General features: G+C 40.2%; 1 protein-coding gene across 1 annotated transcript in view; it reads left to right on the top strand.

The window, feature by feature from the left end:
• Nucleotides 1–25,974, top strand: part of XRCC5 (X-ray repair cross complementing 5) — a 93,590-nt gene that overhangs the window by 17,858 nt on the left and 49,758 nt on the right. Inside the window, exons 8-14 of the mRNA XM_033230339.1 lie at nucleotides 626–764; nucleotides 3,984–4,096; nucleotides 5,727–5,789; nucleotides 10,438–10,575; nucleotides 11,442–11,532; nucleotides 14,498–14,631; nucleotides 22,367–22,560. Of these exons, the coding sequence (XP_033086230.1) occupies nucleotides 626–764; nucleotides 3,984–4,096; nucleotides 5,727–5,789; nucleotides 10,438–10,575; nucleotides 11,442–11,532; nucleotides 14,498–14,631; nucleotides 22,367–22,560 (872 nt within the window). The remainder of the gene's footprint in view (nucleotides 1–625; nucleotides 765–3,983; nucleotides 4,097–5,726; nucleotides 5,790–10,437; nucleotides 10,576–11,441; nucleotides 11,533–14,497; nucleotides 14,632–22,366; nucleotides 22,561–25,974) is intronic.

The raw sequence follows: 25,974 nt of genomic DNA, 5'->3' as shown, positions 1-25,974 counted from the left end.
ATAGAGCAAGACTCTGTCTCAAAAAATAAAAGTTAAATAAATAGGCCGGGCACAGTGGCTCATGCCTGTAAACTCAGCACTTTGGGAGGCTGAGGTGGGCAGATCACGAGGTCAGGAGGTCGAGACCATCCTGGCTAACACGGTGAAACCCCATCTCTACTAAAAATACAAAAAATTACCCAGGCATGGTGGTGGGCACCTGTAGTCCCAGCTACTCCGGTGGCTGAGGCAGGAGAATGGCGTGAACCCGGGAGGTGGAGCTTGCAGTGAGCCGAGATCGTGCCACTGCACTCCAGCCTGGGCGACAGAGTGAGACTCCATCTCAAAAAATAATAATAATAAAATAAATAAAAATATTAGACAGTGTGAGGTTTTGTATAGAAAGTGTGAACGTAAATATTTGTGGATTACCTTTGGGAGAAAATGAAATGTGGAGAAAGTTATCCAGTATATTTTGTTATGAAATAAACTAAAAATTTCATAATAGGCATGAGCAAACAAAATAATATAGCTAGAGTAATTGTTCTGGATTTTTGTCTGTGCCAGAGGGTGTATTAGGTTTTTCATCTTCTATCAATCGGAATCCCAACTTTCTTTGTTTTCCCTTTGTGTTTTGGAATGTAAGATTCTACAGGAGAGAGTTAAAAAGACTTGGACAGTTGTGGATGCAAAAACCCTGAAAAAAGAAGATATTCAAAAAGAAACAGTTTATTGCTTAAATGATGATGATGAAACTGAAGTTTTAAAAGAGGATATTATTCAAGGTATGTCAGTAAGAAAGAGTTTTCACTGTTGCCTAAAAGACATTTTCTTTAACGTGATACGATGCCGGCTGGGGTTTGTATTATTATTTGTTTAAAGTTATGTCTTTGAGTTATAGAGAACAACAGTTTGAAAGGATAATGAGACCCTAGGTCCTTTAGCTCATTTGTTGGGTCTTAGGCAGGTTGGTTCTCAGGAGTACGCTTGGGTGTTCCATCTCTGAGTTTTAAATGTCCTAAGTGATAGTACTCAATACTTGGCTTTATATTAAAGTTTGAAACTCACTAGCTAGGAGAATGTTTAATATGGCTGAACTAAGGTTTTTTTATTTTATTTTTGACTTTCATGGTGATTATTCTTCTAAGTGCCAACTTCAGGTTTTATATCCTACCAGATATGCTTCCTTAATTTAGGGGCCGAAAATTATTTGCATTTATTATATTGCTTCATATTAAATAGGTTTTTTTTTTTTTTAAATAGGATTTTTTTAAAAGTTGTACTCCTTTATTATACCCATTTGGATTGAATAGTGTGCCTAGATGGCATCTTTATCCAGAGGACTTAGAAACTAGCTGAGGATATCTGTATGTTCAAGACCTAAAATTATTAAGATACCAAATGATAGTTAAGATAGAAACTAGAGTCCTTAAATAAATGTTTTGCCAGGCTATTCACTACCTAGTATAGTTTTGATTTGCAAGTTTTGAAAAGAATTCTTTTCCTCTGTGACACTGTATTTCATCTTACCGTGTACGTTTGTGTGTGTTGGAGGAGGGGGTTGTTTAAAGGTGGTAGTGATTATGATTCCTTCCTTTCTCCTGATGGATTATGTATAGAATGTAATTAATACCCTACAATTTCTACTAATTACTGAGTTCAATTCTGTAGCATAGAACATGAATTTTGGAATCAAACCTGGGTTAGAATCATGGTTCCATCATTGGTTAATCATTTGATCCTAGTATAATGACTGGCTCATGGTAGGAAGAATAGCATGATTAAAGGCACAAGACCAGGAAAGTAGGGGGACTTCTCAGAGATGCTATGTAGTCCAGTTGGGTTGGTGTATTGAGCATGTACAGGTTAGTACTTGCGGGTAGTATCTGATGGACAGCCTGCATTTTCTCTTTTAATCATCAACGACCATCTTATAAAGCGGGCATTCTTTGTTATTTCCATTTTATAGGTAAGGGAACTGAGGCTGAAAGACACTCATTCACATATTCAAAGCCACACAGCTCTCAACTAGCAGGACTTGGATCTAGGCCTGTACTGCTTCAGAGTCTGTGTCTGCATACTATTCTGAATTTGGACTGAGTAATGAAGGGCTTTGGATAATAAGCTAAGAGTTTATGCATAACCTTGAAAACAACGTGGAGCCATTTACAGTTTTGAGAAACCATTGGGGCTATGTTTTAGGAAGATTAATATGACAGCTGGTTGTAGGGTGGATTGGAAGGAGAAGGACCTAGCGATGAGGATGAATGCCAGTTCTTTTGGTTGTTAGCAAAGAAGGCATCCCTGGTTATCTTAGGCAAAAAGGAAATTTATTGCTGGGGCAATGGAGAGGGAAGAGTTAAAAACTGCTTGGGTTCAAAGAGCATAGAAGTGAATCTTTTCTCCTGTACCTTTTTGCGGTCACCAGCTTACTTCCTTTGCCTATCCTCCAATTTCCAGCCCCTAGTCAGCTAGTGGTTTTGTGTGTGTGTGTGTGTTTTTCTTGAGCTAAGGTACCAGTATACACATGTGTGCAAAGGAGTATGGTTAAATGTTGTGGTCTGTTGTAAGTATACAATGTACAAAAGTTGTAGTTATACACCCTTTAAGTAAATGAACAAGAAAATATAAAACAGTTTTAGTTAGAACGTTTGTTACAAGTTACACAATTAACACGATTCAAGTAAGAAGATGACTGATGACAGAGACAAGTTAAGACAAACATTTGGTTTAGGTACCAGTGTTAATCATGTGCCATACATTTCCCTGTTAATTTTTGTTGGAAGTTTTGGTTTTGTCACTAGCTTTTTAAAAAAGACATAAATGGAAATAAAAATGTGTTTCTTTTTTGAGATGGAGTCTTGCTCTGTCACCCAAGCTGGAGTGCAGTGGTGCGATCTCAGCTCACTGCAACCTCCACCTCCGGGGTTCAAGCAATTCCCCTGCCTCAGCCTCCTGAGTAGCTGGGACTACAGGCACATGCCACCATGTCTGGCTAATTTTTTTTGGATTTTTAGTAGAGACAGAGTTTCACTGTGTTAGCCAGGATGGTCTCGATCTCCTGACCTTGTGATCCACCTGCCTTGGCCTCCCAAAGTGATGGGATTACAGGTGTGAGCCACTGTGCCTGGCCTAAAAATGTTTCTTTTTAATAAAATAGATGTCATCAACAGACTAACACTAGCTCACAGAATCTGTCCCTGGATGTGAAAGTTTTATTGTGTCTTGGAGTAAAGATGCATGTGCTTTTCCTTTGCATTTATCCAAGGCCAGAATCCTTGGATTTTGATGCTCCTTCTTCCCACAAAACATATACTGTGTATTGAAAGGGCGTGATTTTCCAAATACAGGCTACAGAGCAGGGTTGAACTTTTTTTTTCTTTTTTTTTAAGAAGCCAAAAGCCTATATTTATGTAAATATCCTATGCAATTAAAAAGAAAAAAATACAATTAAATCCCAGAAATAAATTTAAATATAGAAAAATATACAACTTATCAATTAGATGTATCCAAACAGAAGAGTTTTAGCTTCTGTCAGGCATTGCATATCTCCAGCATGTGTTTTTGAGAATATTTTGTTCTGAAAATTTCCTGTTGGCATTTTTCTCTGTAGGTCTCTAGGTTTCTGAATAATGTGTTCTTATGTTTACAAGTCATGCTGTACTTCAGTCAAACATGGTTTATCTTTGGAGGATAACTAGTACGTTATGTTTGCCAGATTTTTTCTTTTAGGCTGGGTAATCATTAAGGTAACTATACTGCAAAATATGCTACTTTAAAAAATGTAATTAGATTTTAATCATCTCTATATTGTATATGTGGTTTGTGTATCTGCTGCTGCTTTTTCACTGTTGATCACAAGGGGCAGTAATCTGATCAGGGAATAGAAGATGGAGGCTTGGTCTGGCGTGTGCGTGTATTGTTAATGTATGCATAGAGCTAATTTCAGCTTGTAGAAAATGAGGCCCCATATGCTTAACAGATGCTCTTCCCTTTTTCTCCAGGGTTCCGCTATGGAAGTGATATAGTTCCTTTCTCTAAAGTGGATGAGGAACAAATGAAATATAAATCGGAGGGGAAGTGCTTCTCTGTTTTGGGATTTTGTAAATCTTCTCAGGTACAGTTGTGAACAAAATGAATGAGCTTTTTCCTAGCTGTTACTTGAAATGGTGTGCTTTTGATTGGTCATTTTGTTTGTAAGGTATATTTATTTCACTTTTTTTTTTTTTTTTGAGATGGAGTTTTGCTCTTGTTGCCCAGGCTGGAGTGCAATGGCGTGATCTCAGCTCACCACAACCTCCGCCTCCCGGGTTTAAGCAGTTCTCCTGCTTCAGCCTCCCAAGTAGCTGGGATTACAGGCGTGTGCCACCACGCCCGGCTAATTTTGTATTTTTAATAGAGATGGGTTTCTTCATATTGATCAGGCTAGTCTCGAACTCCTGACCTCAGGTGATCTACCCAACTCAACCTCCCAAAGTAGCTGGGATTATAGACGTGAGCCACTGTGCCCGGCCTTATTTCACTTTTAATCTTTCTGAAATGTAGTCTGGGGGTTAATGTTGCTGTGGTATGTATTTTATACATTAGGAAATTGAGGTTCAGAGCCATTAAGTAAATCTATATGAGCATAGTAAACTAAAAATACAGGATGGTTTTTGAATGGGGAATGGAAGTGGAGATGAAGGGTATTTGAATTATATGGGCCTAACCCTTATCCCTTTGAGACTCAGTCTTCTTGAGCTGCTATTATGGTGAAAGTGCTCATAATGTCTCAACTCTAGAGGTGAGAGGGCATAAAAAATACATGAGAAACATTGCCCAATACAGCACATGGCATGTTCCTAAAAATAAACCCCAGGCTCCAGATTTCATAGATGAGACAAAGTTCATCTTGGTAGATAAGTGCAGGTGGTTATGATTTTCAGAACTCTTCAATACTCGTTTTCTAATCTGATATTAGTAGAGCTGTCTTGACCCCTCTTGATACTGTGCTAGATAATTTAATTTAAGCGGGTGGGGGGAGAGACATGCAGTACTCATTTTTGATTTAATTTCTCTTTCAGCCCTTCCCCTTTAATTCTTCATTCAGGCCTCTACTGTTCATCAGTGCCTCATTGCTACTCTTAGGAGGAAGTGCAAACCACTTAGCTTTGTTCTTAGGAGACTTCATCGTCTGATCTTTGCTAATCTCTCTAATCTAATTTTTCACCTTTCCCCTCACACAGTGGCACTGTACTACTCCAAGAGCTATTCTCCAAATGTACCATGCTTTTACAGCACTCCAGACTTCGATTCTTACTGTTTTCTCTGGAACGCTTGTGCCCAGACTTTTCTCTTAGTTCCTCTTTGTCCTTTTAAATCTCGACTTAGGTGTCACCATTTGCAGAAACCTTCCCTAATCCCTCATGACCAGGCTTATTGCCCTCCTTATGTGCTCTTATAGCACCGTGTAACCTGGACTGTAATACTGCACTGCAGTTAATTTCATATTTATCTATCGAAGCTCCTCAAGGGCAAGATTATATTCTGTTCACTCTTGTGTTTATAGTACTCAATGTTGGATGTATGCTAGATGCTCAGATATTTGTTGTGTTGAATTGAATTAAAATTCAGGTAATAAGATGTTTTTAGTATCTGAATGTTTTTCAGTAAGAGGATTTTGAATGGAATTTCTTAGCAATGTGTGGCATTATGGTTATACATGTTACTTATTTTGGATCAAAACCAATTCTTTTCCTCTCTTGTAGGTTCAGAGAAGATTCTTCATGGGAAATCAAGTTCTAAAGGTCTTTGCAGCAAGAGATGATGAGGTGAGTTGCCAGCAGGTCTTTGAGGTAGTGCTACAGAATTGAATTGTAAGTCTGTGAAAGCGAGTTGTTTGGGGCTTTTATAGTTTAAAATGACATGAATTCTTGCAATAGGAGTGAGAAAATCCACTAATCTTTAACTGAAAATGGAGATATGGTCAACGAATTTGTGTTAGCATGGGCACAAGACCCAAGGACGTGGAGACCAAGAAAGTATTAAAAATATTTTGAACATGTGCATTTAGGTATGGGAATTTCACAGTCAATTGTTAAGGAGGGTTGGGGTCAGGTTGACATTTTGTGTTGTCGTAAGCATCCTGGATGTGCACTTCCATGACTCACTAGACTGCTTTTGTCATTGAGGAAATGTGTCTTTTCTCTATTCCTCTCTCAGCGCTCTTTTCCTGCCTCCCCAAGATACTTTGTTTTTAGGCTGGTTTTGCTCTCGCTAACAGCCCATGACTGCTGCATTCTGCACTCACATCTGCCCTTTTTGTAAATACTTTCTATTTGATCTCCAAGTCAGAACTAACTTTGTTGGAGATGTTGATTTTAACTGGAAGTTTGCAGTCTGCTATCTGTTTAAGGCAGCTTAAGCAGGTTTCCAAGATCCTGAAGTATTTGCATTTGCAATTAATAAACTGGATGTAGAAGAATATTTTTTGTTTGAGGTGGGGGTAGGGTGGTGGTATAACTAGCACAGTTCCCTTTTTCTCCTCACTTCTGGAAGGTAGCTGATTGCTGATGTAGTAAATGAGTATGCCATTATTATCTCAGAACAGTTAAGGGAAGAAAATGTTTGGCTTCTGCCCTGTTCTGAATGAATTATTAGAGCAGAATATTAGCATACATGAATCTTCAAGTTTGAGAATCCTAGTTCATGGATTTCTTCTGAGTCAAATCCTATTGGGAATCATGGAAGTCTGGTATATACTGTCAAACCACAACTTAGCTGAAGTTTTATTTTGTTTTGTTTTTTTAAGAGACACGGTCTCACTATGTTTCCCAGGCTGGCCTGGAAACCCTGGGCTCAAGCGATTCTCCTGCCTCTGTTTCCCAGATAGCTGGGACTGTAGGTGTGCACCACCTTTCCTGGCTTCTGCTGAAGTTTTAACTTCCACTTACTGTTTCATTACACAAAGAATATCTGATCACTTCATGAGACTTGCTGGGTATGCAGTGAGGAATCACAAAGCTGTGTTGAGACACACACGTTGGGTAATTATGTAGACTTGCTAGCTAAGGGCAGCCTTGTGGATTGCATAATTCGAATCTGGCCTTATACAAACACTAATTTCTGTATATCATAGGATCACTTTGAGGTAACTCAAAAAAAAAAGAATTTATCTCCTAATGGCAAAGGGATACTGTCTAGTGTCAGTTTTTGATGTAGTAAAAAAAATGAGAATATCTAATTGGAGCTTATGAGATAAGCAAGGGAGTAAGGAAACAATGTCATATGAGGACTTCCAGTTAAAAAAAAAATTGCCTGGAAGAGACTTGTGTAGGTAGGCAAGTGTAGGAGGGATGACAGACATAATAGCACTCTTCATGCATTTGGAGAATTATCCTGTAGAATAGAAATTAAAGTCTGCTTCATATCAGAGGGGTGAACTGGAAACAGCAGATAATGGTTTTTGTTCAAGATGAAGAATTATTTTGTCAACAAGAATTACTGTCCTCACTGGATTGTTTTCTTGTAAGATGGTCAGATCCCCATTTCTATAAGTTTACAGGAAAAGTCTTTATCACTCAGATATACATGTGGGTTGCTAAACTGGATCGATACTGTTGTTTTTTAGCTCAAATATTCTGATTCTTTGGATAATTCCCTCTTACCGTTTTCTCCGGTCATTAGCATATAATTTTTTGTGTTGAGAATCTGTACTTTTATGTGCTGATTTGCACTGTGTGTAGAAAACAAGGGGGGAAAAGAAAGGAAGGAAATGGAGCTTTAGTTGAGTTATACACAGGTGTAGTACTGTCTTACCATGTAGCGGTCATTCACAGCCCCATCCTTCCTTTTTTTTTTTTTCCTGATACGGAGTTTGGCTCTTTGTAGCCCAGGCTGGAGTACAGTGGTGTGATCTCGGCTCACTGCAACCTCTGCCTCCTGAGTTCAAGTGATTCTCCTGTCTCAGCCTCCCAAGTAGCTGGGGTTACAGATGCCCGCCACCACGCCCGGCTACTTTTTATATTTATAGTAGAGACGGGGTTTCACCATGTTGGCCAAGCTGGTCTTGAACTCCTGACCTCAGGCAATCCATCCCCCTCGGCCTCCCAAAGAGTTGGGATTACAGGCGTGAGCCACCATGCCTGGCCCCTTCCTTCTTTTAAACATCCTAATTGGTGTTATCAAAGACATATAAATAAAAAAACTTCAAACAAATTGAAAGTAATCTCTTCCTCAGATTCTCATTGTGTTTATCTAGCCCTTTCTTATGGGACTTAACTATTAGAACATACATGTTCCATATTTGCTACATACCTACATAGCTCATTTCTGCTAGTAAAGAATGTATTAGTTAAGTGAGTTCAGGGACTCATCTTTGTTTTTTCACAGGGCTCAAGACAGTGCCTGGCAAAGAACAGGCACTGAGTAAAATAGCCTTTGAACTGAACTGAAAAAGTAATGATTCTGTTATGAAATCTGTACAGGATTCTAATGGCCAGGTCTTGGGGGTCATAGGTTTTTTGTTCATTTGTTTTGTTTTTACAACAGCATGGCTGAGAGGTCATAGGTTTTTAACTTTGATAAGGTTAACCATGATAGTGAGAAAAGTACATAGTGTTTGGGGAGTTCTACAGAGAGAGAGAGAGAGAGAACTGACTAAGGTAAATCTGGAATGGAGAAGGTATCAATTTACTAAGCCTTGAGAAAAGGTTAGAAGCTGGAGAGCCAGAGATTAGTAAGGGGGCATTCTAACTAGCAGGACATGATATGAGCAAAGGCCAAGTATGAGACCTGCCCCCAATCAGTGATAGCTCAGTAAAGCCAGAATGAAGGAACCACTGGAAGGGGGTGATGTGATGAACTCTGTGAACAGAGCAGGCTGTGAGGGAAGAGATGGATTTGAGAGACAGTGTAGACGTAGAATTGATAGAGTTTCGTGAACACTTAAAAGGTGAGGGATGAGGCCCAGCACTTTGAGAGGCCAAGGCAGGTGAATCACTTGAGGTCAGGAGTTCGAGATCAGTCTGGGCAACATGGCAAAACGTCATCTCTACTAAAAATACAAAGAGTTAGCTGGGCATGGTGGTGCACGCCTGTAATTACAGCTACTCAGGAGGCTGAGGCACAAAAATTGCTTGAACGTGGGACACAGAAGCTGCAGTGAGCCGAGATAGTGCCACTGCACTCCAGCCTGGGTGACAGAGTGAGACTGTCTCAAAAAAAAAAGTGAAAGATGAGAACGGTGTGGTGGCATTATTAAAGACTGGGGTTTCCAGTTTGGTTGATTGGGCAATGATGTTAATGGAAATTGGGAATCCAGGAGGAGATTGGGGGGAAAGATAGTAAGTTTAGGTTTTGTCTTGTCGTGGTGAATGTGAACCGTTCATACTGAACAGTTTGAGATAACTGAGGATGCCGTGTGAAATATCCACCAGCTAGTAGGCAATTTAAGTCTAGATCTTAGGAGAATTTTAAAAATGAATGTACAGGCCTGGCACAGTGGCTCATGCCTGTAATCCCAGCATTTTGGGAGGCCAAGGCAGGCAGATCACCTGAGGTCAGGAGTTCGAGACCAGCCTGACCAAAATGGAGAAACCCCCGTCTCTACAGAAAAAAAAAATTAGCCAGGTGTGGTGGTGGATACCTGTAATCCCAGCTACTTGGGAGGCTGAGGCAGGAAAATCGCTTGAACCTGGGAGGCGGAGGTTGCGGTGAGCCAAGATCGCACCATTGCACTCCAGCCTGGGCAGCAAGCGCGAAACTCTGTCTCAAAAAAAGGAATGTACAGATTTTTGATTCATCAACTTGTGGGACTGGATGAAATAATCCCCAAGTAGAGTTTTAGAGTGAGGGGAGGAGAGAAGGGCCTAAAGTAGAATTTACAAATTGGGGAAAAGAGAACAATCAGGAGAATGCTGTTTCTGAAGCCAAGGAAGGAGAAAGTATAGAGACAGCGGAATGGTGAGATGCTACTGTCAAACAAAAAAATCAGGAACCAAGGAGTTGGCAATTAGGAGGTGATGGGTGACTTCAGAGGATAATTTTAGTAAGGAAGTGGGGGCAGTAGCTGGACTAGACTGAAGAATAGTTATGCACTAAGCAGTGGAAACAGCATGCCTATTATTTTATGAAATTTAGAGGTAAAGACAGGAAAGATACTGATAGCAATTTATGGAGTCGGAGGGACAAAAGATTTTGTTTAGGAGGGCTGAGACGAGTTTATTTTTAGGGTAAAGATAAATTTAGAGAAGGAAGTTTGGAGCAGTAAGACAGGATTTAGTTAATGAGGTTAGTCCCAGAAGAGCTGCAGTAAATTTTAGTAATCAAAAGCAAATGTGTGCAGTTCGTCCTTAAATTAAGGGGGCACCTAAAAAATACAAAATGGAAAGAAAGCGATAACAGTCGTAAAGTATTTAGTTCTGTTGTGAAAACTCTCACATGTTGAATATGTGTTAATACATCCATGTTTCTTACCAGGCAGCAGCAGTTGCACTTTCCTCCCTGATTCATGCTTTGGATGATTTAGACATGGTGGCCATAGTTCGATATGCTTATGACAAAAGAGCTAATCCTCAAGTTGGTGTGGCTTTTCCTCATATCAAGCATAACTATGAGGTAAAACCCAAAGTCTTAATGTTTTTTTTTTTTTCAGTTCCTTTAGTCTAAGCAGTGTTTCTCAGCTGCTAATGTTCATGGTAATTACTTGGGGGTCTTGTTAAAATGCAGATCCTGATTCTGTAGTTCTGGGGCAGGGCACCGATTCTCCGTTTCTCTTGAAAAATGCTGATACTGGTTTGTGAACCACACTTTGAGTTGGAGGAAAAAGTATACATTATAAAGATAATATAAGAATCTTTTAATTATAAAGTATTATAAAAGTCTCCTAAGTATTATGAAAATCTTTTTAGATTAAAATAATCTAATCCATAAAGGTTCACCATGGCCTTTTCTTGGTTCTCATCCTTCTTGACTTATTGGAACCAAATAGAAAGAGAAATTACCTCCATTTTTACAAATGAGAACTATGAATACAGGTTGAGGATGTGATTTTGTTGTGATCCTTGTGATACAGTTTATTTAGGGCTCTCTTGTGTAAAATACAGTTCTAAATTCCTGACTGTTTCCTCTGTCTCAGAGAATTTACTGTGGCAGAACTGGAAAGAGAAGGCACATGTCTTGACATCCAGGTCAATCTTCTGCACCCCAATCTTCTCATTTGTTGTATTGGTCATGCAATTTATAGCAATCCTTTAGTAGTCTTTCTTTTATGCATTTCTCTTATGTTTAATATTCTTTATACTGTTTGCAGTTGTGAACAGCCAATAGCAGAAGTCAAAACACTTCAATTTTCATGTGCCAGAATTGGGCTGTCTGATGTTTGAAATATTTCTGTTATGCTACTTTCACAGAATTTGGGATCAGTTTTATATTTTTTCATTACTTTGATCATTTCTGCATTTACCCCCTTTCTTTCTCATTAGTGTTTAGTGTATGTGCAGCTGCCTTTCATGGAAGACTTGCGGCAATACATGTTTTCATCCTTGAAAAACAGTAAGAAATATGCTCCCACTGGTGAGTTTGTTTTCATTTAGATCACTCATTTACTCTACACACACTGTTCTTGGGAAATCACCTGTCTGCTAGTTATTGGTTGGGGCCAGGTATTTACAGGGTTCAGTTAGTTGGATTTCCAATCATACACTTACACACAGTAATGATGAAGGTGGTTTACTTGGTGTTTTTCCAATAGTAGGGATAGGTTTGCCCTAAACTCATCCAACACTGTCCAGTTTTTGCCTTGGAGCATGTACCTAGGGGAAAACTTGATGGTAATGGATGTCCATCTCTAGTTGTGAGCAGAGTTTGCCCCTGCTGAAGTGAATCTAACTAGTATCAAACCTGTGATTTCAGTGTTCTATGTAAAGTCTGATGTAGCTTTGAAATGAAAAGTGACAGTGCTGAAGATTAACTTTTCTCTTTGCCCCGTTTTTGTAGTTTGCACCAACAGTCCACATCTCATTGTTACTTATTTCTGGCTTTTAGGAGTTACTTCAGACTTGGTATGAAAGGCCCTTATTGAGCATCTGGCTGCAAATGTCAGGGTCCTATACAGAATGATTCTTACAGCCACAGGTCCAGTCTTTCAGAGAGTCTATCATTTAAAACAATTGTAATAAAATATAATAGGGGGCAGAAGTAGAAAACATACCAAAAAGAACAACAAATGATGCGTAGATGTTTTAGTTTACAAGTTTAAATATACTGTCTCTGTCAGTGCAGGATTAGGGAATTGTGAGGTGGGTCTCAGAACTCAATTCTTTCTGTTATTTTGGCTAGACCCTTTGGAAGTAGTGTGCTGTCAACAGGCCAAGAATCAGTTGGTTCCCTAGGGCCTGTATCTTTACCTTCCTTCTACAAATGAGTCTGTCTGCATCATGGTGGAGGCAGGCATGGCCTTGATTGTATGGAAGTTGCCACTGTGTTACAGTATTACCCTGTCTCTACTTCTTGATAATTCCAAAACTTAAATGAGTAGAATATTTAATTTAATTACTTACTTATTTGATACAGGGTCTCACTCTGTCACCTGGATGGAGGGCAGTGGCATGATCATAGCTGAAACTCCCTGTGTATTAGTTTGTTTTCACTCTGCTGATAAAGACATACTGGGAAGAAAAAGAGGCTGGGGAGGCCTCAGAATCTTGGCGGGAAGCAAAAGGCGAAAGGCACTTCTTACATGGTGGTGGCAAAAGAAAATGAGGAAGAAGCAAAAGTAGAAACCCCTGATAAACCCATCAGATCTGAAGTGAATAAATCTAGAGACTTATTCACTGTCATCAGAATAGCATGAGAAAGACCAGCCCCTCTGATTTGTTTACCTTCCCCAGGTCTCTCCCACAACATGTGGGAATTCTGGGAGATACAATTCAAGTTGAGATTTGGGTGGGGGCACAGCCAGTTCTGGCTCAAGCAATCCTCCCTCCTCGGCCTCTCAAATGATTGGGACTACAGGTATGCGCCACCATGGCTGGCTAATTTTTAAAATTGTTTGTAGAGATGGAATCTCACTATGTTGTCAAAACTGGTCTTAAACTCCTGGGCTCAAACAGTCCTCACATCTCAGCCTCCCAAAGTGTTGGAATTATGGGCATGAGCCATCACTTCCAGCCCAGAATATTTTTAAAAACCCACTTTGTTAATAGTTTATTTCGTCGACATAAATCACTCAGGATCTAAAACATTAAATATCTTCTGTTATCTATTTTCTGTGTTAGCATTTGTTTACATTTTCTCCATTGGAAAAATGGACCATTAAAGTTATTTCGTGTATTTCCCAGTAGATGTCTATGTAAGGATGCAATGCCAGGATGATCTGGCCTCGTACTACCTTGTAGTAGTAGGTGAAAAATCACTGAATGTTCACATACACAAGCACTGCCTCCTACCTGTTGCTGGGAGGGCCTTGAATTAGCAAGTTCAAGATGGTGTTGGCTGTGCCATTGCCTAAAACCGCCTCTGAAAAGTCCATAAACAGGTAGAAAAGAAATATCTCATGATAAATATATGTATGCTCTTTAATTTTGTTGTAGCTGTACAAAAGGGATATTTGAAAAGGTGAAGCATAGAAGTATAATGTACTTTTTAGAAACTGCTTACTCTCTCTCTTCCACCGTTTGCCTGGTGACTGGATGTTTCAAAAATAGTGCCTCAGGTTCAACAGCTGAACTGCTGTATAAATCAGCAAAATGAAAGTTACACACAGTAGTTTAGGCAAAAGTATCTTTGGGAGCATTGCCTTTCATCCATATTGCTTTAGGCTGTGCCATTTTTATTGACTGAGTAGATTTTTATTGAGGAGCACTTATTTTCCATTAGTATTAGGAGAGACCTAAGGAAAGAGGATGTCATATTTCTGCTCTCATGGAGCTTGAGAGTTTGAATGGAGTATGATAAGACATGTACTCAGGTGTGATTAGTTTCATGGAGGCATTGAGAGAGGAGAGAGCTTATTCTGCCTTGGTAGATTGTGAAGGAATCAGCTCACCCTGATCCAGTGGTATCTTCCTGTTAAGGTACTGTACTCTGATAAAAGTTATATTAAAGTCCTTAAAATGCTTATGCTTCATTACCAGAGAGATTTTTTCTTTTTAATGTTTTTCTTCTTTAATTACTAGTTTTTAAAATATTAGCTCAATGAATACTAAATATTTTGTTCCAATCTCCATATAGGGATTGGTTTTTATATGGCTGTATTCCTCTGAAACAAACTCTCTTGCTTTTGATCTGATACTCTGTTGTCAAAGGCTCACTTAATGGTAGAGCTGGAACCTAATCAATCAATCACTCTAAATCGATCTTTTCATGGATAAGAAAACCACGACTTGAGTTAAATGCGTGCATAGCTAGAGAATACTTTGGCAGGGCCAGGACTGTATAACCTAGCAATATTGCTGTGGATAGCTCTGCATAGAAAGCATTTGTTTTCATGGAGAATAATGAAAATAATACTTTTTCTTTCTGCTTCTCTATCTTTAAGAGGCACAGTTGAATGCTGTTGATGCTTTGATTGACTCCATGAGCTTGGCAAAGAAAGATGAGAAGACAGACACCCTTGAAGACTTGTTTCCAACCACCAAAATCCCAAATCCTCGATTTCAGAGATTATTTCAGGTGAGAGAGGAAGAATGAACAAGTCTTATTTCTTTTAAATGAAAGAGAGCTCAGTGCAAAGTTATAATCATTGGCCAGTCCTAAATAAATGTCTTTATTCTCTAAAGGCCCCATTTGCTCTATTTAATGGAAGAATAACATCTTCCTCTCTTACTTCAAAAGGTAAAAATATTCTGAGCTCTTAAAAAGAAAAATAAAGTTAAAATGTTTACTTTCTTTTCTTTTTTCTGGAAGAAGGTTACTTAAACAAAAAAATACAGGAAGGCCGGTTGCCCATGCTGGAATGCAGTGTTGTGATCATAGCTCACTGTCACCTCAAACTCCTGTGCTCAAGCACTCTTCCCACCTCAGTCTCCTGAACAGCTGGGATTGCAGGCATATGCCACCATGCCCGGCTAATTTTAAAAAATTTTTGTAAAGACAAGTTCTTGGCCGTTGTGCGGTGGTTCACTCCTGTAATCCCAGCACTTTGGGAAGCTGAGGCAGGCGCATCACTTGAGGTCAGGAATTCAAGACCAGCCTGGCTAACATGGTGAATTCCTGTCTCTACCAAAAAATGCAAAAATTAGCTGGGCATGGTAGCACACGCCTGTAATCCCAGCTACTCAGGAGGTTGAGGTGGGAGAATTGCTTGAACCTGGGAGGCGGAGGTTGGTGTGAGCCGAGATCACGCCCCTGTACTCCAGCCTGGGCGACAGAGTGAGACCCTGTCTTTAAAAAAAAAAGGTTCCTAGGGTGGTCTTTAACTCCTGGGCTTAAGCATTCCTCCCACCTCAGCCTTCTGAGTAGATGGGACTACAGGTGTGTACCGTTGCCCCCGCCAGATGCCTCGTTTATATTTTTTCAGGGTTTTCTCCTGTATTGTATGTAAATAACACTTTTCTTCGTTTTCTGTATCAAAATAGTAGGAGAGCTTGTGTGAACTCTATAATAACATTGTTAGAGAAGAAATGTTCTAGTGCCACATTTCTCAAAAATTTCATAATTAAAGGGAGCATAGGGGTCAGATAAAGAGGTTATACTGTGAAATTAATAAAGAATAATTAAAATACAGAAAATATAAAAAATGTACTTCTGAATCTTAGGCCAAAGGAATTGGAAGACGGAGATTGGATTAAGATAAATTGGGGGAAGCTGACAAGAGAGCTGACTTATGCTGAGGAAGGTGAGGGCTAGACCATGGTTGAAGGAGAAAGGAATATTCCAGTCCTGGATTCAGTTGATGAGAGCAGGACATAGGCTTCTCTGAGCCTCACAAAACTGAAAAAAAGATTATAAGCAGCTTTTTTAGGCAAGCTGTTGCTCACAGAGGAGTAGAGGGCCCTCTTCTGCAGCTTGGGAGTAACAGGGCGTGTGCTGGAGAGACACAGATTCTCCCTTTTGACTCACTTCATGAAACATCTGTAACTAACTTAAGTTCGTATTGGGGCTTGTGATTTGAGGGATCCTCTACTTGAAAGAAACTGCCTGTTTTTTTGATGCTTTTAATTCTTTTAAGTAGTGAAAAAAATCTTTTGTTCTAAAATTAGAAATGTGAGGCTTAACATGTGAAGACTTGACTCTGAATACTCATGCCCCTCAATTTATGATGGGGATACATGCCTGTAAACCCATCTAAATTGAGAATGTAAGTTGAAAATGCATTTACTACACCTAACCTACCGATTGTTATAGCTTAGCCTCACCTACTTTAAATGTGCTCAGAACTCTTACATTAGCCTGCAGTTGGGCACAATCATCTTGAAGCCTAATGCACTGTAAAGGTTGTCTACCCTTGGGAGCTGCAGCTTGATATCACTGCCCAGCATTGCGGGTGTCCTACTGAGTTCTACTGAATGAGTATCGCTTTCACACTATTGTAAAGTAGAAAAATTGTAAGTTGAGCCATCATAAACCAGGGACCATCTGTACTGCGGCATGCTAAGTGTAATGAAGTATAAATTACAGATATAAAAATCCTTTGGTGGTTTTTGGCAAGTATACTTGAAGACCTAAAGCCTTGTGCCATTTGTAGGAAAGGTAGGAGCAGACCAGTTCAAAGCTTACCAAAATGGTTCACTATGGAGAAAAAAAGAAAGTCCTATTAATACTATTTTGCACACTTATCTAGGGTAGGTTGTATTTATCTTTAATAAATGTTTCTTGGAATAACAGACAGATACAAGCCATAAATGCGGGCATTTTTATATTCCAAAGTGGCTGCAAGCACAAGTTTGATTTTTATTAGTTTGTTTTGTGGGGGAGAGTTTTTAATATGGCTTATCTGTATAAAGAAGTATCTTTACTAGGACATATAAACTTAAGAAAACTTATTTATTGGCCGGGCGCGGTGGCTCAAGCCTGTAATCCCAGCACTTTGGGAGGCCGAGACGGGCGGATCACGAGGTCAGGAGATCGAGACCATCCTGGCTAACATGGTGAAAGCCCGTCTCTACTAAAAAAATACAAAAAAAAACTAGCGGGGCGCGGTGGCGGGCGCCTGTAGTCCCAGCTACCCGGAGGCTGAGGCAGGAGAATGGCGTAAACCCGGGAGGCGGAGCTTGCAGTGAGCTGAGATCCGGCCACTGCACTCCAGCCTGGGTGAAAGAGCGAGACTCCGTCTCCAAAAAAAAAAAAAAGAAAACTTATTTATTGAGTACTAACAATGGACCACATGCTAAAGATACTATAAGCTTACTTTTTTTTTTTGAGACGGAGTCTCGCTCTGTCACCCAGTCTGGAGTGCAGTGGCTTGATCTTGGCTCCCTGCAAGCTCTGCCTTCCGGGTTCACACCATTCTCCTGCCTCAGCCTCCGAGTAGCTGGGATTACAGGCGCCCACCACCATGCCCGGCTAATTTTTTTTTTGTTTTTAGTAGAGATGGGTTTTCACCATGTTAGCTGGGATGGTCTCGATCTCCTGACCTCGTGATCCGTCCACCTCGGCCTCCCAAACTTTTGGGATTACAGGCGTGAGCCACTGCACCCAGCCAAGCTTACTTCTTTTATGGACCCCTCTAGAAGAATGAGAAAAGTATAGAGATAAAAAACCAGTAGTTAAAACAGTGGTTGGAAAACACCATGAGAATAAGAAGGAAAAGATTTTTGCAAGTGGGTGACTTAAGGAAGGCTTTGCTGAGGAATGAGCATTCAGACAGAGTTCTAAAAGAACAAAGGGGATGCATGTTGTAAGGAGAGCATGCCAAGCAAAATAAATGATGTGGAAAAGCTTGAAAATATGAAGAGCTAGGATGTGGATCCTTTTGGCTGCAGTATAAGTTCTGTATGGGAAAATGATGGAAAAGGTGACAGAGAAGGTAAGTTGTAGGTAGGTTGTGAGTACCTTATATGCCACATTCAATCATTTGGATTTTACAGCTGTGGGTAATTATTAAAGAATTTTCAGTGGCCCACTTGAAGGCTTAAGAGTTAAAGCAGTGATGGAGAGAGTGGAGACGAGAATCGATTCTTAAGGCATTTAGAAGGTATAGCTAGAACTTGAGTGATTGATGGAAAATAAAGAGGAATTGAAGATAACAGGATCCTAGCTTGGGTGACTGAAAAGATGATGTCACCATTCAATATGATAAGGAATACAGAATGAGCAGGTAGAAAAGATAATTCATTTGTTTTCATAAGAGTTAAATTTGAGAAAATCTATTGGATATCCTGGTATAGTCACTCAGTGGGAAGTTAGAAACGGTTGCAGAGCCCAGAAGACAAGTCAGGTCTAAACACACAGATTTGAGAGTCCTCCTCATTGAGGCAGAAAGACAAGTGAATCAGATCGTCTGGGAGAACACATTGGGTGAGAAGGAGAGAGAACTAAGTAGAGAACCCCAACATATGAGTGAACAATTAGACATATAAAAAAGGGCTGTTACAAAACAAAACCAAATGCTCCTACCTCCATCCCCCAACAAAAATCAGCAAGGTAGAAAATTAGGAGAAATGCATCTTGGAAGGCACAGGAAGAGAAGAGTTGGAGAGGAAAGAATGCCAAGTCAGATGCACGGTGGCGAGTAGAGGTGAGCTTAGCAAAGGGTCTTTAGGAATTCGTAGTCCAGTTTGAGGACTTTGGGGACACAGAATCAGTTGAGTAGTGGTGTGCAAGCCAGGTTACAATGCCTAGATGAGAAAGACTTCCTGATGAAGGGAGAGAAAGAGAGGACACAGTAATCTGTAGGAGGTTGTAGGACCCAAGAAGGCTACTTTTTTCTTTTTGAATGAAATACCTGCAGCTAAGGATAAATGAGCTTGGAGAAGATGAGAGAGATTAATAATCAATTTGTTATCAAGAGGTTAATTCTAATTTTGGAAAGAAATGCTAAAAATATATAACGGTTAAAACCACCTTTTAAATAATTGATGCAATGTTGCTAAAATCAGTATATTAGTAACTTCTGAGCTACTGTGGTCTGTAGGTTTTTCCTCTAATCTTTTTCAAATTGTAAAAATCACATCGAGTAACAGTTGTTTATTTTTTATTTATTTTTTTTAAATGTGTCTTTATTTATTTATTTATTTATTTTATTTTTTTTTTTTTGAGACGGAGTCTCGCTCTATCGCCCAGGCTGGAGTGCAGTGGTCAGATCTCAGCTCACTGCAAGCTCCGCCTCCTGGGTTCACGCCATTCTCCTGCCTCAGCCTCCCGTGTAGCTGGGAAGGCTCCGCCACCTCGCCTGGCTAGTTTTTTGTATTTTTTTTTTTTTAGTAGAGACGGGGTTTCACCGTGTTAGCCAGGATGATCTCGATCTCCTGACCTTGTGATCCACCCGCCTCGGCCTCCCAAAGTGCTGGAATTACAGGCTTGAGCCACCGCGCCCAGCCAACAGTTGTTTAAAAGAGAAATAAATAGGTCAAGAACTGTGATCTCAGCTTCCCAGCCACTCAGAAATGTCACTTTCTCGTAATCCCTTTTTCTTAATGCATTGGGAATTTTTACCTGAATGAATTTTGTAAGTATCTCGCTTAGCTTAATTTGCCTAAAATGTGACCTTTCAGAAAATAAAGAGGGAGGTTGGTACTTAAGAACATCTCTTGTAGATCCTTTATTGACTTACGGATGATGACACTGAAAAGATTGCCTGGAGTTTATGCTGAAAATCTGGAATGTTTTTCAGTAGGAAGGCTGGGTAGGATACTTGTCCATTGGTTGTTCTAGCCCTTTTCCAAGACATGTCAATTGGATATCACAGACAGAATCTTTAGGAGTTTATGAGAGGTAGTCCGCTATGTTGGGTGTTTGATTACTGCTTTACATCTTGAGGACATTCTAAGCTGTTGAGATATTTTAATGAACCAAGGGAGAGCACTATGAATAAAGGATTATGCATAATAAGAAGGTGGAGGGGGTAGATTCACAGAGTTTGGGATCGTTTGGATTTGCTTAAACAATTTTGGGATTATCTTGCTTTACATTGAATAGGCCTGATGTTATTGATGCTCAAGGGAAAGTCAAGTAATTAGGAAAGAAAGCAAGCATCAAACTCTGAGAGGAATGAATATGTACTATGGTGAAGGAAGAGCTGTGGTTGGTGGTTGAAATGGGAAGAGAGCAGGGAGAAGCGCATGGAATTTCTGGAGGAAATTGGTACTTAATTCCTACCTCAGGGTTTTTGAAACTTACAGGACATTGACTCTTGGATGATACTCACTATTAAACCTAAGCATCTTTTTTTTTTTTTTTTTTTTTTTTTTTTTTGAGACGGAGTCTCGCTCTGTCGCCCAGGCTGGAGCGCAGTGGCCAGATCTCAGCTCACTGCAAGCTCCGCCTCCCGGGTTTACGCCATTCTCCTGCCTCAGCCTCCCGAGTAGCTGGGACTACAGGCGCCCGCCACCTCGCCCGGCTAGTTTTTGTATTTTTAGTAGAGACGGGGTTTCACCGTGTTAGCCAGGATGGTCTCGATCTCCTGACCTCGTGATCCGCCCGTCTCGGCCTCCCAAAGTGCTGGGATTACAGGCTTGAGCCACCGCGCCCGGCCAAACGTTAAGCGCATCTTTTATTTTTGTAGAATAGAAACTTTCAGCTTACATTTTCCTCAGTATAGGAAAGGAGTCCATGGGATAGTATAAATCATATACTTTGTGATAGGAGTAGTATTTTGAAATTACAGGAGCTCTTCAGCTCCCTGGTGGTCTGTTTGTTTTTTTTAGAATTACAAATTTATAAGTTGTTTAAAAGTGGGAATAGTTATACTTTAATTTTGGAATTAATCTTTATCGAAGGAAGGAAAACATCAATCAACGGATAGTTTCATTTCTTTGTTTTTTAATGACATCTAATGTTACTGCTTACCTTTCTATACTCCTTTTAGAGCATTACCTTTGCTGGGCAGGCCAAGGCCTGGCATACTGCCAAGGCCTGGCCCAGTAGACTCGAGGCAAGATAGGTGGTTGAGTGAGGTGGCATGCTGTGCAGAACTTCACTCATATGGGCAGTGGAGAACCTGCCCTGGCCTTGATCTTGGTGCCCCTCCCCCTTGGTGTTGCTTCTTGACACCACTGTCAACAACTAGAGCCCTGGAAAACAGCACTTTATTCCTTCAGCCCTTATCTGCCAGGTGCTTATTATATGCCAGGTAGTATTTTTGATGCTTAGAATTCATTCAGCAGTAAAGAAGAGAAGAGCCCTACTTGTAAGGAGGAGGGTTAGATAATAAACAAGTAAACTAGAAAATTGATAATTTTAGATAATGATGGAGGCTCTAAAAATATAAAATAAGGGAAGTGACAGAAAATGACTAGGGTGGTAGGATGGGGTGGAGGGGCTACTTCATATAGAGTGTCAGGGAAGTCCTCTCTTTGGAGATAGTATCTCAGCAAAGACCAAAATGATTTTTTTTAAAAAAAGAGATGGGGGTGGGGCTAACTCCTTCGAGGTTTAGGGAAAGACAGAGGAAGCAGCGGTAGCGTTAGGTCCAGGCCCCAAAGGTAGGATGAGCTTAGTGTATGAGCGAAGCAGGAGGAGCCCAGCCTGCTGGGATTGTGAGTGAGGAGAACAAGTGGCTGGTGATGCGATCAAGGAGGCAAGCAGGGCTGCGTCACAGGACCGTAGGGTATAGCGAGCAGTTCATTCTCATACCACCTCCAGTCAGACAGTGGAAGGAGAAGCCAGGAGACCAGTTAGAAGGTGACTGTGGTAGGCCAGGGATGAGGTGATGGGGCCCGGGCAAGAATGGTAGCAGTGGGGAAGGAGAAAGATGGATGGACTTGTGGAGAAAAGTGCAGACTCAGCACTCGGGGACAACTCAGTATTCCCATCTCTTTTGCAGACTTCTCTCTGGGACTCACTGAGCATGGGCAGCTTCCCTGTAGTAACCTGTTTCATCCACCACATGGCATTCTCTGAGATGAAGTGAGAGAGAAAGCATAGCATGATTAAGAGAGATAAAAGGATTATAACAAGAAAGTTACAATCCCAGATTATCAGGTCTTGGAATTAGGTATTTTAGGGAATCTTACATATTCCCCAAGTAGTAAAAGCAACAGCTTTGATTTGTAAGGTGAGGCTCCTTTCCAGGAGGTCCAGAGCAGAAGATACTGTTGCTAGGTTTGGACCTGTTTTTACAATTGGTTAGATATTGACCAATATCCTGCCAAGAAAGGTGGTTCTGGGTGAATCCTCTGTTGCTCTTTACATGTGGTATGAATCACTTAGCCCTCCCACACTAAAGATGGAGGATCCTTGATCAGAAAATATAAAGAATCCATATATGTCTCCATCTATGTTTTAAAATCCTTACCTTTTCCAACAGTGTCTGCTGCACAGAGCTTTACATCCCCGGGAGCCTCTACCCCCAATTCAGCAGCATATTTGGAACATGCTGAATCCTCCCGCTGAGGTGACATCGAAAAGTCAGATTCCTCTCTCTAAAATAAAGACCCTTTTTCCTCTGATTGAAGCCAAGAAAAAGGATCAAGTAACTGCTCAGGACATTTTCCAAGACAAGTAAGTACTCGGTATAATTGCATTTAACATTGGGGTATGTAAGATTTGTGGTCATTTTGGAGTGGCTCTGGAGGTGTCACATAGGGGTCTATGGAATTAAAAGGTGGGAGGAAGAAGCCTTTTGCTATTTGGCCCTTACATTGAAGTACTGATTTCTTATATCTGTCTGCTGTGATCATATTATATCCTTGCTGTTCACCTTGGATTTAGAGCTACCTTCTGGGCTGATGACTTTTTGATCAACATCAGATTCTTGGTGAATTATATATAATGTATAATCAGATAAGTTTCTGAATATCTAAGTCTAAAAATACTTTAGACTTTTTAAAGTAAAGTACTGAGAATGACTGTGTTGAAGATCATAGGTTTTTTTGGTTGGGAGGAGATTAGATGTTGGGGATATCAATGAGATTTTTTGGAGGAAAGGTGGGAACGAGAGTGAAAAACTATCAGTTCTTTAGCCATTCTATTAGTGTATTAGTCATATACTTGGTCGTGCTATTGGGGAGGTATTTGTACTTTAAGGTTTGCAAAATGCTTTTCATATACCCTGAAATCAAGCTTACAACTGGCTAAGTTTTTTCCCTCTTCTGTTCACAATCTGTGTCAGCTTCCATTCAAAACAAAACAAAAATAAAACGAGAAATTGTTGTTGCTTATCCAGAATTATTTGAGTATGTAAAATTGATTTTTACTGGGTTTAGGTCAACCAGTTATTGGTGACTTTTTTTTTCTCAAGCCAGAATAATCTATACCTTTCTTTTGGCTGTATTTTGAGATCTGATTTTAAACCATGACTTTTTTTCCCTTTTTTGATTTTCTCTCCACAACTACCTTTATTGACAAAGCTTCTTATTTATAAATACCGCAGTGGAGAAGTTTTGAGTAATTTCCGGAAATCTTCACAGGTTTCTATAAATCATTGATTTAGAGAATTACTGTCTAAATTGAATAGAAAGCTTTGCACATTCTGTGACTTTCTAAAGATTAACATCCAAGCTTTGTGAGAATTGAAAAAAAAATCATGCACTTGGTTCCTCCCTGCACACCGCCTGCCCCCCGTAAGACCATCTCTCAAGGAGATTGATAGATTGTTTCTTGATAGATTTTTATGATGTGCATTCCTTACACATCCTGGAGAGGTTTTCATTTCTGTTTAGTCTATCATCATTCTACACAAGAAGACCGTCCCTAAAAATTCACTTTCCCTCTGCTATCCTTATCTACCTTCTGGATTTGTATTTTAAAACAGTTCAATAAAAGTCTGCAGCCTTTTCTTTCTGTGACACCTTACTCTAGTCTTACTGCAATCACAGGGCTATTCTCTTTGTGTGTGTTAAAGCTCCAGTCCATGATCTTACTCTGGTGCTGTGGGAAAGAAGTGGGCCATTTTCTCCTCTTCCCTTTGATTAAAATGTAAATCAGCTGGTTAAAAAAGCACACCACACAGACCCAGAAGAATGCTGTTCAGTCATTTGATCCCTGCTGTGATCACACCTTTGGCTCTGGTCCCGCTAGGCACTCTTCTGGAAGCTTGGGTGTGCTGAGCTGCTGCTTCTTTGCTCCCATAGTGGTTCGCAGCATAGCTAAGTTACTCTTGCAGGGGCCTGAGAAGTGTCTTATTCACACACACTTGCTGACGCTCGTATTCTCTTCTGAGAAAGCTTAGTTTTTAAGAATCGCAGAAATGACTCATTTAGCAAATATTGAATACCACCTGTATTCAAGAAGAATGATTCAGTCCTTTCTACAAGGTTCTAAAACCCCTCAATTTTGATGATAAACCTCCAGTCAGTTCTAGAGGTAATTTTTCCAAGGAAAGAAAAAATTGCCAACAGTTTGCAATGTCTTTGTATATATTCATCATCTCTGGATCCGGGGTACATATTTCCAGTGTACCTGGAGAGGGCCTAAGATCAGGAGTGGACAAATGTCTGTTCAGGATGTTTAATCGTCTTAAGAGCTGGGAATCATTCCAGTTTTTTCACTTGATATGATTTTGGTGAAATAATTTTACCTTCATGAGATTTTCTTCACCTAAAGAAAAATCTCGAGAGAGATTATAACAATGAAATCACAGATATTAAAGCACTTTGAGCAACTGTCATCCTTCACTTAACGACAGGGATACATTCTGTGAAGTGTCGTTAGGTGATTTCGTTGTGCGAATGTTACAGAGTGTACTTACACGAGCCCACATGGTGGAGTCTACTACATACCTAGGCTATGTGGTATGGCCTTTTGCCCCAAGGTACAAACCTGTGCAATGTGTTACTATGTTGAATACTGTAGGCATTTGTAACAAAGAGGTATTTGCATATATAAACATATCTAATAATAGATGCCTAGGGATACTGAGGTGGGCAGATGACCTGAGGTCGGGTGTTCGAGACAGTCTGGCTAACATTTTCAGTAGAGAATCCCCATCTCTACTAAAAATACAAAAATGAACGCATGCGCCTATAGTCCCAGCTACTTGGGAGGCTGAGGCAGGAGAATCTCCTGAACCTGGGAGGCAGAGGTTGCAGTGAGCTGAGATCACGCCACTGCACTCCAGCTTGGGCTCCAGAGCGAGACTCTGTCTTAATTTAAAAAGAGAAAAAAAAAGAAAAGGTAATGCCTTGTGCTGTGATGTCATGACAGCCCTGATGTCACAAGGCGATAGGAATTTTTCAGTTTCATTATAATCTTATGAGACCACCATGTATATGTGGCTCGTCATTGACCAAAACATCATTTTGTGGCCTATGAATGTATTTGGAGGGAAGCCAATACTCAAAACCTAAAGCAATAATCATATCATTATCTATAAAAACATTGAATCTTTGAGAAGATCTGATGTTTGCCTTGGACTTGTTGAATACCTAGTGTTAGAAGTGATTTCTTCATTTCAAGAGGGTAAGAACACCATTTGACACTGTAGTCCCAAAATATACTAAATATTACCCTTATCATATAAAAGCATTGCTTTCCTTAATGTTGCTGTACACCCTTGAAATGAAAATGTCATCTCTTGGACGGGGAACTTGCATGAGAATTCGGACATCTCAGGTCTAATCCTGCTTGTGCAGCTGATGTGTACGTGATCTTGATTTCTGTTTATCTCTATGCAGGTAGTCTAAAGCTTTCTGCTCTTTTCAGGTCCACGAAGACTCCTCACTTACTCTCAGCAGACATCCTCACTTGGTTAATGGTTAAGATTTCAGACTCCAGAGTCAGTCAATATGAGTCAGACCCCTTGCTCTTCAGTGTGGCCTTAGGCATAGGTTACTTATCCTCTCAAAGCCTTAGTTTCCTCATGGATAGAATAGGGATAATAGGAGTCTCTGTCTCATAGAGTTGTCATGGGGGTTAATTGAGCAGTGTGTGCTGTTCACTGTTGTATCCCTAGGACCCAGCAAAGTGCCTAGCAAA

Source organism: Trachypithecus francoisi, unplaced genomic scaffold, assembly GCF_009764315.1.
Source record: "Trachypithecus francoisi isolate TF-2019V2 unplaced genomic scaffold, Tfra_2.0 Lachesis_group13, whole genome shotgun sequence".
NCBI classification, from domain to species: Eukaryota; Metazoa; Chordata; class Mammalia; order Primates; family Cercopithecidae; genus Trachypithecus; species Trachypithecus francoisi.
Note: the sequence above shows the minus strand (reverse complement) of the source record. Positions and strands in the feature narration are given on the sequence as shown.